Here is a 12,853-nt window from a genome sequence, read left to right as displayed (position 1 = left end):
TCGGGGAAGATAAAATGGATTGAGGAGATGCTTCAGGGCAGGACTGCCAGAGGGCCTTGGAGGGTTTGAGGCAATTGTGGTAGGAGAATGCTGCCTGGAGGGAAACGATTAGTTTTGACCGTGCCAGGGAGGCAATCTTACCTTGCTCCTGAAAAAACTACTAGTAGGAACTTATTTTCACAGCACCTCTGTGAAATGAGGAGGTGGTTTTGCTCCTGGCTTTTCAGGTCAGTAGCTGTGGCAAGTAAATGGAAGGGAAAATTTTCTGCAGTTTTGGGTGCCAAATCTGCGACCACTTGAAGCTTTTTTTTTTTTTGACAAGTACTAGGACTTTCTGTTAAACACATAACCAGCTGCTGCCTTTATTCGCACTTGCGGGTGCACCACAGCCTGCTATGCCGCTTCCCTGGCCTCCAGTGGCTGTCCATCATGAGGGCAAGGACCAAATCTCATGATGTCTTCATGGCAGGCCAAGACTTAAGCAGTAAGTAAACTACAGAGCCATGCACTAAGTAGGAGGAGAAAATGTGCATTGAATAGCTGTGTGTTCGGAGCCAGTCTTCCGTTCTGGGTGCTGAGTCTTTCTAGCAGACAAGCACTTTATGATCCTGTGGTTAAAGAGTATAAAATAACCTGTATCCACAAAGGAGTCTAATTGAGTTTTACAGCCAATTTCAGTTCTGTGGTTTCTAATGTCTCCATGGCTGACGCTGCAACCTGAGTAACATTTTACCTTTTCTGTAGTGCAGTATATGGCTGTGTGATACCAACATGAAACCAAACCAGTCTCAAGCCAATGTATCAATACAGAGCATTCCTCTGATAGCTTATTTCACCTTTTTAAACCAATAAACATCCTGGGACAGATGGACAAATTAGGTGAGCTCTCCATTTAGTCCTTGAAGTGATTCTCTTAGTTCATATTGACAAGCTCAGATTTGCCATATGGCTGCACTTGCAGGATTTAACACTTACTATATGCCTGTGCTCGGCTTGTGTGGTGACAGCAGCTTTGCCGCATGTGTTGCAGCTGGAAGGTGGCTTGGTGCAAACTTGCAACAAGTCTCAAAATGTTAATTCTCATGGGATAAAGTAACCATCAAGACATTAGCATGCCTGGAAAGGAGAACAAATAAATTTCTGTTCAGCTTGGAAGATACTCTTACCAGGGGAGGTCCTCATGCTGAAGTCTCTGTTGATAGAGGGACAATACACACATATGAACAGGCAGAAAGGGAGCGTTATGCTGACTGTGAAATGGATGCAGAAAATCTCTTGCTTCTGTTATCTCATCACCGTCCTCTTAGCAGCACTCTGCCAGAAGAAACCGCTGCATGCTTGCACATGTGCCCAAGTGAAGGCCTGAAACAGCAGGAGAAGCTCACAGGCTGCATGCAGATGGTAGACAGCCAAAAGTCCGTGGAGTGGGAGTGAAATCCCCAGCATGCTCTGGATCAGCACTCCCAGCCATGCATTAACTGGCAAGAATTGCCAAGGAACTGTGTTGTGCACAGCTGTGTTCCTCGGTGTCCATCCCTGGCACATCTGCCACTGATACTAACTCCACGCTTTGCTTCCCAGCCCAGCAGGGAAGCATTTGCCTTCTGCGCTACTGTTTGCATGGTGCCTGCTGGCATACTGGAGGAGCACCCATGTGTTGCAGGAGGGTATCTGCGCTGCCTGGGGTTGTGCAAAGCGTTTGGATGGTACCTGAGCCTTCATTAAAGCCACCAGCTACATAAGGGACTGCCTCCAGCAGTTCTGGGTCTGCAGACCGGTCTTTACAGTTGCATTCCTGTACCTCTGAGCATCCTGCAGCTTTTCCCTGTGGAAAGGGGATGCCATTTCTCAGCTGCTCTGGCTGTGGGCACACTGTGATGTGTTTTCGTACTTGGTGGGTCTGGTCTTTGTTTTCAGCTTTGTGGAGAAATAAATGTTTATTGGGGAGCTCCAGTGAGCCACCACTCTGTGCTTCCCCTAGCCACTCTGGTGGCAGCCGGCCCCAGCTTGGTGTAGGTATGGGGAGCGAGCAAATTCTCTTCACCTCTCTGCTGGTCGCTCTATTTATTTTCCACCACGTTGCTTCTTACCCTTTGGCAGGGCAGACCGTCAGGCAGCACGTGTTGGTGTACTGTCCTACCCTGTCGCAGCTGCAGCCAGGCAGCCCATAGTCTGTGTGGGTGCACTCCAAGTTCAAAGGTCTTTTTAAATTGCTGCAGATCAGTATTGCATGGCAAGGGAAGCAAAGTATGCTGGAGTAAGGTCCCCAGGTAAATGATACAGCCATTTTCAGCTGAGTTATCCTGGTTTCTGGCAGTATAACTGTAAAATCTCGTTCTTGTAACTATTTTGGTGAAAAAAAAAAAAATCTGGGCGGTTGAAATCTCACTCGCAAAGTGCCTGCTTTCTTTCAGTGTCTTCCTGTCCTTTAGGGATTATGCTTCTCTTCGGTGCAAAAGCTGTGACAGAATTCATTATTGTATCAGGCAGGATGGTTGGCCTTATTTTGGCTATGCAATGTGTGCCGGGAACAGGGAGGAGCTGGCAGTGCAAGGGGAGTCCCTGTCTTTTGCACGCTGTCACCATTCCCGGTGTCTGCCTGTCAAGCTGGGAGGGTTATCTCCCCATTTTCTGTCTCAGACCTACCATTTTGAATGCATTTTTGAACCTCCCCAGACCATTAGATTAAACTGTCAGAGTGACCGGGCGTGATTTACCTGTGCAAATGTCTGAAGCCCTCTCACGGTGTGTGGTGTCTTCTCAGGCACTTTTTATCCTGCCATGTATTGAATGTGAGCGATTGGCAAGCCAATACAGGTCTAGTGGAAGATGACCTGGATACTGAAAAAACTTTGATTTCAAAATCATTCCTCACATTTTTCGTGGGATTATCATAACTTCTTTATTTTTTTCCTGATACTGGACGGGTGGGGAGTGACTTTAATCCAAGGTTCTCCGGCTTCCGCCTTTTTTTCCCACCCCCTGTTCTCTGGCAGTCATAACACACAGAAATCATGACAGCGTGTTTTTCCACAAACGAATGATATCATAAATGAAGATTAGGGGTTATTTTGTCCTCCAGCATAACAGGCTATTTGCACTGGAGGCCTTCCGCCTGCACTGGAAGGTTAAAGAGAGGACAGGTTAGTGTGTGGGAGATTTAATTCGTACTTAAGTACCTGGGATATAATGGCAAAGGCGAGAAAGGAAAATGCAGGGGAAGTAAGGATAGATCTGTGTGCGTGGTGCCTGTGCGTGGATGTACATTTTCTCGGGTTTTTGGGTTCGTTCAAATTGACTCTGCTGCAAATCATCCGGGTCTGAGGCTCCAGTCCCTCTTTCACACAAGAAATGAGCACCGCATCTACCTTTTTCAGTGCCGAAGCCTCCAGCCTGCAACCTTTTTGTCACCAGCCGCAGGCAGCCGCTCGGCGTGCGCTTCTTTGCGTGCTAATTCTCTTGTGTCAGAATAAAGCTCTCCTGGTTTTGTTCTGAGGAGGGATGCGGCCGTTTGCCAGGTAAAATACCAACCCAAAATGTAGGGGTTAAAACTGGGGAGAGCTATAGTGGCTCCTCAGCTCGGGGTCGAGGAGGAGGACGGGGGAGCCTCCCCCCCACGCGGGATGCTAAAGCAGCGAATAAATAGGGCATCTGTGGAGGAGGGGTTTCCTCTTCCATGCCTGCCGTTGTTGCACCAGACGATCCCCTTCGCAGCTTGGGATTTGCAAGCTGAGGAATGGTTTTTTCTGGCGAACCGTAAGTGCCATGTTGGTAAGCGGCTGCGGGTTTGGTGGTGGTGGGTTCTGTTGGAGCAGGCGTCGCTGGCGCAGCGGGACGGGCGGCCTTGGGAGGCGGGGGGCAGGGCACCGCAGTGCCGATGCGCCAGTGGCTCCCCGCAATTCGCCTTGGACAAGCAGACGAGCGGGAGACGCGGTGCGTTCGCAGGAGGAAGAGTGCTCAGGGGCCTCTCGCTCAATATCAGCCGCGTTTTGGGGTTTTGCACCCAAGACGGTGGAGATCTGCGACAACAACCTTGCCGACTCGCTGGCAGGGTAACGCGAGAAAAGCCTCCTCCGGCGCACCCGCTGTTTGCTCTGCTCACTGTGCAACACGACCCACGAACACGGGGGCTTCCAGGCATCGTACCAGGGCCAGGCGCTGCACAGGGAGACGTCCTTGTGGTTTATATGAAGGCCTAAAATTTGCCTTTGACATCGCCTCTCCAAATCGGGTCTTTTGTCCCTCACATGGTTAAGCTCGCCCTGCAACTTACTGAACAAAGGTTCCCTGGGCTGTGCATCTCATTTGCCTTACCGGGTTGTAAACAATCCTGTCAGCTGGCGGGGCAATTTCAGCTCCTCTCCGGTTAAAAAGAAATGTATGTAGTGCCTGTTTCTGATCACCTTTGTGCTTGTGAAGGAGAGTTTGGAATCTATGTCAGGATGTTTTTAATTCCTTCAGACAATGAAATTTGAATGTTACTTATTACCTTATTTGAGCTTCCCTGTACCTTTTCCAGCAGCATTTTGACAGCTAATGCAAAGCAATTGGCAGGCATTTTGCAGTTCTTTATGTTTGTGTGAATACATTTCAGTCAACCTGGAAGTACCTTCTACTGCTAGATATTTCCTGAGTAGTTATGCAAAATATTCCGTGTTATTTGTGGGGCTATGCAGTGATTCAGCCTGAAACAGCTTTGTGCATTTCTCTTGTAACCCAATGCTGGCAACTACAGCAAGGAGATTAAGACCCAAATCCAATCTCGAGTCAGGTCAGTTAGTCCTTCTGTTCACTTTTGCAGCCAGCTTGTAGTTACAATCTACTAGTTTTGTTCTTTTTCTGCCACTTCTGTTTTGGTGTAAAGATAAGACATTTAGAAACTGGCTTTGTTTGGCTTATCCCAGGCATCTCATGCATGTGTCTAAGTGCTGTTTTGAATCAGGGTATCTTTTAAGCTGGACCCATTGCAAAGTATAAGAAATGTTTGATTTTGTTAGGGTTTTTTAGATTATTGGTGGTATTTGTTGGATTTTTTTATTTTTTTTACTGTTTTTTTTGCTGCTGGGGCCATGTTGGGTGGCAGCAGGTGAGTTCTCACTGGGAGGTGAATGGGCAGGTAGGCCTTTATCCAGCAGTAAGTTTTGCCAGTTTGACCAAATAACTTGAGAATTACACTTTGTAGAAGAAGGATTCAATCAATCAACAGTGGTGGCAGCCTCTTCTGCCTTCTGGGTAACTGGGAGGAGCTCGGTTCCTCGACTGCTCTTGAACTTTTATTGCTGTTAATTCACTGTGTGTTGGGTGATTGGTCACCTGGATGTGGGGGGAGCTTTTGCCCCCAGGCTTGATGGCTTGCACTGTGCACCCCCACCCAACTCCCAGGAGGCATCTTCCCAGACACACAGTCCCTTCAGGATGCATCTCAAAAGAGTTCATGAGGTTTCTTTCATGCAAAGAGCAGATAATTTGCAAGAATACTTGCAGTCTGCAGAAATGCATCTGAGAATGGCTGTTGCAAATGTAAGACTTTTATGGATGTAATTAGTCTATTTTACATTTTTCTTTGAGCTGTAGCCAGAGAAATGGCAGTTCCCCAGGCCTTCGGTGCAAGCTGAGGGTGCTCAATGAGGATGCTCAAATTTTCCATTATTTCACCGGTTGCTTCAGTGCAGAACCCTACCCTTTACCTTGGGCTCTGTGTCTGCAGACTGCCACAAGTGCAGATCAGCTGATGTGAACATCTGGATGGGCCTGCCTTCCTATTTACATACTGCTCTAATGTGAACTTCTGTTAGGTTTTTATTCTTTTCTGTCTGCTTAGCTCAAGTTTGAGATTAATGACTTAGAGCATTAAGGGTGGTTAAATGACTGACAAATGCCATATTCTATCTAACAAATTAATTTAATTACTTAACAATGGTGCGTCTGCAGTGGCAATGGCTAGAAAGGAAATACAAGCTCGCAGTACCGTAGTGATGCTGTCTTCGAGACTGTTGCTTCTACTAACACTAGTAGATAAAACCCCACATATTTATGGTAATATCTGCAACTTGAATTTTAGAGTGATTTCTAAGCCAAAATAATATTCGGGGGGGGGGGGCAAAAAACCCCGCTTGGATTCTAAAACTGTTGCTTTTTAAATTTATCGAATGTGCTGACAGTCATAGAGACATGAATTTATAATCTAATATCCCTTGGTTTTGCTTTTGACTTCTTTGGCTATGTTCACCTACCTGTTATCCCATATGCAGACTGAAGAAAGATGTCTTGCAACCCATGAATTTTTCTGTAATGCAACTTCAATGTGGGAAACGTAGATACAGGCAGAGAAAGGTGTACAGGGAAGCAGAGATGATACTGAGCAGCACTGTAAGCTGTGGTCTCAGCAGGTCAGCTGTGGCATCGGACGGTCCCAAGATGTGCATCTCTTGCAAGCTGCCCGAGAGACATTTCCAAAGCACTAGTGGGGAATATCACAGAATATGCAGAGAATAAATTGCCACTGGATACAGTCAGGGACAGTGCAAGGATTGAGCCTTGCTTTCCTCCCGACTGGCCTGAAGTCATGCAGAGTTAACAATGCAACAGCATAGATGTTTGGCTCAGACTCTTCCTCAGGCCTGGCTCTTCTAGCGGTTCTTCCCTTTGGTCCTCAGCACAGAGCCCATATCATCCCACCTCTCCAGGGAGAAGGGTTCCCAAGTCACCTGTCTTTGGTGGGCCACATGCCCTGGGGAGTCACAGGCCCCGCTGAGCTTCATAACCAACTGGATCCAAATGGACTGGTGGGACAGAAGCAGGGGAAAGGGTGGAGGCAGAGGTCTCCTGGGCAAATTACTGCCAGCCCATGATAGCACAAGAAAATGCTGTATAGTTACCAGACTACGATGTGTTCATTGAGTACCACTTAACAGAAGCAGGAGCAGGAAGATTTATATAGCAGCTGTTTGCTTGGGAGCCAGATGCCTTCTGCGTACAGGGATGAATGTGGGAGCAGAGCTCTGAAAAGAGCTTGTTAAGGAAAGCGAGAGCCACTAAATGCTTTTGTCATCCGCTGGCTTCCTCTGACAGTTGCAGCAGTGGAAAGCACCGTGGGTGTGAAGGGGCAGAGGCAGCTGCTTTGCACTCTACACCAGCATCAGCGTCTTTGTGGGTGCAAGGCAGGAACAAGGTGGACCACGGACTTGGGCTAAATCCTTCAGAGTGGTTTGCAGGGTTGCATCACTCAGACAAGACTAATTTTATGTTTTGGAGAGTGCAGGGTTGCAAAATACCTGCCAGGAGTCCTAGTATAGGACTGTGATCTTCTCGCCCTCCTTGTAAAACAACTGAAAGTACTGCCTGATCGTTTTGGGACAAGAGGTACGGGAAGGTGTTTCCCATGCTGCTAATCCATATGAGACCCCACATTTACTGGCCTTGCTCCGTACCTTCACAGTAACCAATAGGACTGAAAAAGTCTGGCAGGATCATTCCCGCGTCTCCTCCATAAGTGCTTAACCTTAAATCAAGTGTCATCCTCTTTGATTACCTTAAGGTTGCTAATAAGATCAGTTGTTGCTTACAGAGCGGCATATTTATTATGGATTAGCTGTCCTGTGTATCTTCTGTCATTGTATCACATGCTGCAACAGGCAACTGCAAAAGCCGCTTGGTTACAGGCAGTTTGGAGCCCTCTCCTCTAAAACCTGCTAGAATAGCGTGGCGGCAGGCGGGACGGCTGGCCAGGGAATTCCTCATTTATCTTGCAAGGAGGGGCAGGTGCTTAGCATGAAGCCAGCATCCAGGTACCCTGTCAGGGCACTTCTGTCTTGGTGTAATCTGTCCCTGCCTGTGCTAGATGACATTACAACCCCCCACCCTGCCCCAGTCCTAGCTTGCACAGGACTGGTGTTGCCAAGTACATTTAGGTTCATCTCAGACCCCTCACCAAACCTTGCATTTTGGGACATACAGTGATCTTGTACAAGCTGCCCTTCCAGTCCCAGCTGCTGGTTTTGTTTTGCTGGTGACAGTTCCCAGTCATGGTGGCTAACGAATGGGAAATGTTTTAGCCTTTTCACAATGCATACTTTAACTTTTTGCACTGCACTTGCCGTAGACAATGCAGCTCATCTGCGTAGTTAGTTGCTAGACCAGGCAATAACTTACGGTTTAATTTGGAAATTTGCCTTTTAAAAATCACATGCAAGGTCCAAAAATCCAACCCAAGGCGCAGGGACAGAACTCAACATCAGAGGGATGCAAGCAGCCAGGAGGACAGCACAGGAAAGCAATGCTGGCTAAGCAGTGGGTTTTCCATAGGGCAGGGGTGGGATGATTTCACCTGCAGTGATGATTTAGCATCTGCAGTGTTGACGTTTCTAGTACTGAGGGGTAGACCATTGCAGTTCATGGAGAGAAAGATGTGCTTTTTCGTACAGTTCATCTCATCTTGTGATCTGGTTGTTTAAGACAGGTCTGATGGAGATAATGATCTAGTTTATTTTTTTTCCTCCATTGACTACCAAGGTCTAGGTGGCAAGCTCCAATACGAGTTTGAAGTCAGAAGAGATAAGTGTCACCCCGGTGTTGGGCTTTTTATTACATTTTGTTGGGAATTGCAATAACTGAGAATTTGAAGGAAAGATTTGCGAGCAGTGAGGTAGTTTAACAGGTATTCCTCCAGCACGTGGGGACAAATTTGCCAAAATGTACAACCATGCTATTTGGATAATTTGAGGGGCTGTTAAGGGGTTTTGACATGGGAATATGCTGTAAAGGCTGGAAATAAAGAAAAGTTTGTTTGCAGTTTGAGAGCTGTGCTGCAAACAGCTGTAAGAAAAGTAAATGGTCTCAATGGTTCATTTGCTTGTCTGCTGCACAACTCTCTAGCTGTTGGATATTCTTCCTCTTCAGGATTTTGGGTTTTGTTTTTTTTCATTTTCACCCACCAGGAGAGTCTGGCACACCTCCACGCACTTCAGTGTGTTGTTTAGAAGAGCTTTTAATGTTCACTGTAAGTTCTACAGTGGCTGTTGTTCAGGCTTTCTCCTCTCCTGTCAGCATCCATTTGCCCAGGGTGTTGGACCTGTGGGTTGGGCAAATTCTGCCTCCGTTGGTGGAGCAGTACCTTGCTGATTAGGGTGGGCCTGTTGGCTGCTGATGAAGACACTGAATGTAATTCACAGCAGGAAAATCAGACCACAGATACCCATTTTAGTTTAACTGCAGCATGTTACGGTACAAACACCCACTTAGACAAATGTCCAAGAACTGACAGAAGGGCTCACTAGCAGATAAATGAGGCTACAAAAATTCACTCTGCTCATATAGTTTCATTAAAGAATTCACACAAGACCTTCCTGCAGCTGTAGAGCAGAGGCCTGCTGAGCCAATTTAGGTAGGTTTTGACTAAAACACAGCTCTGATTTACAGGCAACAGCTTGGTGCAACAGTAAGTGCTTCATAAAGCCATGCCTGTGATCACCTTCTGCTGACATCATTTCCGCTGGTTGCTGATCAGTGCTGATCCACTGATTGATCTGCGTAACAAAATGTTCTTCCTGGTTTGCTTAGGGTGAAGAAACTGAAGGAAACATTTGCTTTTATACAACTATTGGACAAAAACATGAGTAACCTTCGCACGTGGTTGGCCCGGATTGAGTCTGAGCTTTCCAAGCCTGTTGTTTATGACATCTGTGATGACCAAGAAATCCAGAAGAGACTGGCAGAACAGCAGGTGGGAAATAGCAGCAGCCAGAGTAAATGGGCCAAAATGCTGCTGATTACAATTGGTCCTGGCTTAAAATCACCTGTTTCTTTTCTTTAGTAAGGCCTTCTAACTGTTTGCTTTTCACGGCATGTTCCTGCCAAGATGCGTTACATGGAAAATTTTTATTTGCTTGTTGTAATTTCAGTATTGTGTTGACTTACCCCACTTCTCCTTTCCCTCCTCCACCCAAGGAAACATGCAAAATACAAACAAAAGCAGTTTTACATTTGATAGTTTGCTCAGTGAAGTACATCAGACTTCATAAGGGCTAGGCAGGGCACATACAGTAGGGAAAATCCATGAGGATGACTTAGGCTGACAAGGCGTGAATGCCGGGTCTCCTGCAAACTGGCTGTGACAGATTTAAGTGCTGTGATTTGGTGTATTGCCCTCACTAGCTCAGTTCTCTTCCCCTCCTTGCAGACAGCAGAGCAAGCTTGGCAGAGAAGGATGTTTGAGCTTTGGAGGCTGGATTTGTGCAAACACACCTTTGATGAGGCCTGGTCCAGTAGGCAGGCTCTGAAGATCCCCTCAGGGTTGGGTGAGATGGTGCATGAATCCTGCTGAGGCATAAGTGTGAACCAACCTAGCACTGTTGGCTGTTGGTTGAGTGCACGTATGCATTTATCCAAGACAGTGGCTTAGCAGGGGGATCTTAAAGATCTCTCCTGGTTTTAAGTGCTGGAGATGGCAAGGATTGGGCACAGCTGCATGTGCCAGCTATCCCAGGCGAGTGGAAGTGTGAGATGAGTTGATAGTCCTGGGGTAAATTTCTCTCTCTAGTAGCCAGGGAAGAAGAAGAAACTTCTCCAAAGCACAGACTTGCTGGTGGAGTCAGCCTTTGCTCAGGGCTGTACTATAAGTCTGCCCAGGTTCAAAGTACCTCCCTGGCAAGGCTGAGAGTGATCTACGGCTGTCTTCTGGCCTTGGTGTTAAACAAAAATATTTGCCCTACAACGGAGGATCGAGAATGAAGCTGTCAAGCATGGAAGCTTTATCTGTCTTTAAGAACACCTATAGATGTTCTTCCCATCTTCTCTCTCTCTCTGGCTTCTGCTTTCATGTCTAAGGAAAGATCCCTGAGTGACCCAGGCCTGAGAGCTGTGTTCTCTGCTGCTTGATATGGCTCTGCATCCACTCATGTCCCGGACACCACGGGAAGGGCCAGCTCCTCTGCGACAGAAGTGGAGATGGCTCCCACCAACTCCACTGCAGGAGTTGGTCAAACACCAGAAGCCTTGGCTCAGTGCTTCTAATGGTTTCACCTGCATTGTGAATGGTCATGTAAACAACCAGGAAATATTTTCTCCCCATCCAAACCTTTTGCATTCTCAAAGTCTGTGATAAATTGCCAGGCAGAGAAGATCATGGGGCAAAAAGGAATTTGTGTCCAAACTAATTTATTTTTATTATGAGCATTCAAGCTTCAGCTCACTGTAAGAGCCATCATTTGCTGCTCAGAGGTACTTAACTGCTTTGTTGTTTGGATTCTGTTTCAAACACCGACCTCGGGGCACCTCTAGACTCCTTCTACTGTAACCTGTAGGAGGCTGAGTGTGAGAAGACTGTGCTGACTAAAAAGACCACAATAAAAAAAAAAAAAAAGCCTCTTTTTCTCTGCATTAGAGAAACCTTTATCTGAATGCAACAAGCAAAAAGATCTTTCCTGATTTTATCCGAACAATTATTTCAGCAAGAGCAGAGTGTTGGTGAGAAATATGCCCTACAGGCTTCTTTTATGTGACATCCATGACTGGAAAAGCCTTACCTGTTCAGTCTTGAATATTGACATTTAAAAGCATTGTGCATCCACAGAGATGTTTTATGGCATGTTTGTCCAATTAAAGGATGAAGATTAAAACATGAATAACATTAATTTGAAGATTTCAGAGCTGTTTCACTAATGCAGAAGTCTAGCAGTGTGTAGTCTGTTTAAGCTCTCTGGGCACTTATGTGCAGAGTCGAAGGAAAAGTACCTTTCTGGGCTCAGTGTATGCTCCTGGCCCTGTTACTCAGTTTGTTGTGTTTGTCTCACCATAATAGTCAGGTCATTTGGAATAACAGCTTGGAAAACAGCAAGGATTCTGCCTAGGGTTATTCCATCAACCCAGACATGACCAAAAGTAATGAGATTGTGTCAGTAGCATTACCATAGTGCAGGTAGAGTGGATTTGCAATCTGTGGTCCAAATTCTCATTGTCACTAATACAGCTGTAAATCCAGTGTAATTTACTGAATTCAGAAGAATCTCTCCAGGTACCAGTAGTGGGGTAGAGCCTGCTCTCAGATATGGAGCCTGTGTTAAAAAGACACTGCTGCCTCTTGCTCAGAAAACACCTGTGCATCCTTAATAAGCTGTCAAAAAAATATGTTGGGTCTGCTTCTGGCAATCTCTCACCTATGTAAAGATTCTGGCTTCTACGTTGCTTAAAGCTGTACATTACCATAAATCCCACAGGCCAAATTTTGACCATTTGTGGCTCAACCCTTTCAGGTACTCATGTAACACCATTGAAGACTGCCACTGGGTGATACTCAACTCCTTGCAGCTTGGTGACTTCTGGGAAGATCTTCCTTCAATTCCTTTTGTATTTACTACAAGCTTGTCTGTTTGGGGGTTTTTTTTTTTGCTTGTTTTATTTTGTTTTGATTTTGTAAGTCTAGAGCAAAACCAATTCTGCTTCATCTGTTCACTGAAATCAGTAATACCATTTAATGGGAGTTCCTGTTCACTGTTGTCAGTAAAATACTCATTTGTGTTTGTTGTTCTAGTGTTATTCAAGCAAAAGTCTCTGTACGCTTCAAAAGGAAAGCCAGAAATGGGTTCAAAAAATGGAAATGTAGTGGACATTTTCATTTCATTAATATTTACAGTTGCTAGCATTGTACAGAGCTGTGTTTTCAATAAGAAAGGCTTAGATAAGGCTTTTTTTTCTGTTATTCAATTACATTGATTTTAGGAGTAGTTACAGGTACAGAATGAGAAGCCAGACTGATGGAGATGCAGGCTCTGGAGAAGCAACCTGTAGTGTAGATTAGACAAAGGGTCTTTGCCAGACCCCTTAAAATAGTCTGTTAAAAAGGAGCTCTAACAAGAGC

At 45.9% G+C, this 12,853-nt stretch overlaps 1 protein-coding gene across 1 annotated transcript in view; it reads left to right on the top strand.

The window, feature by feature from the left end:
* Positions 1-12,853, top strand: part of SYNE2 (spectrin repeat containing nuclear envelope protein 2) — a 181,869-nt gene that overhangs the window by 149,086 nt on the left and 19,930 nt on the right. The window contains 1 exon segment of the mRNA XM_009644870.2: positions 9,559-9,721. Coding sequence (XP_009643165.2) covers positions 9,559-9,721 — 163 coding nt within the window.

This window comes from Egretta garzetta, unplaced genomic scaffold, assembly GCF_000687185.1.
Source record: "Egretta garzetta isolate BGI_Z169 unplaced genomic scaffold, ASM68718v1 scaffold508, whole genome shotgun sequence".
In the NCBI taxonomy this organism is placed as follows: domain Eukaryota; kingdom Metazoa; phylum Chordata; class Aves; order Pelecaniformes; family Ardeidae; genus Egretta; species Egretta garzetta.
The sequence above is the reverse complement of the archived record's forward strand: the minus strand, read 5'-3'. Positions and strand labels throughout refer to the sequence as shown.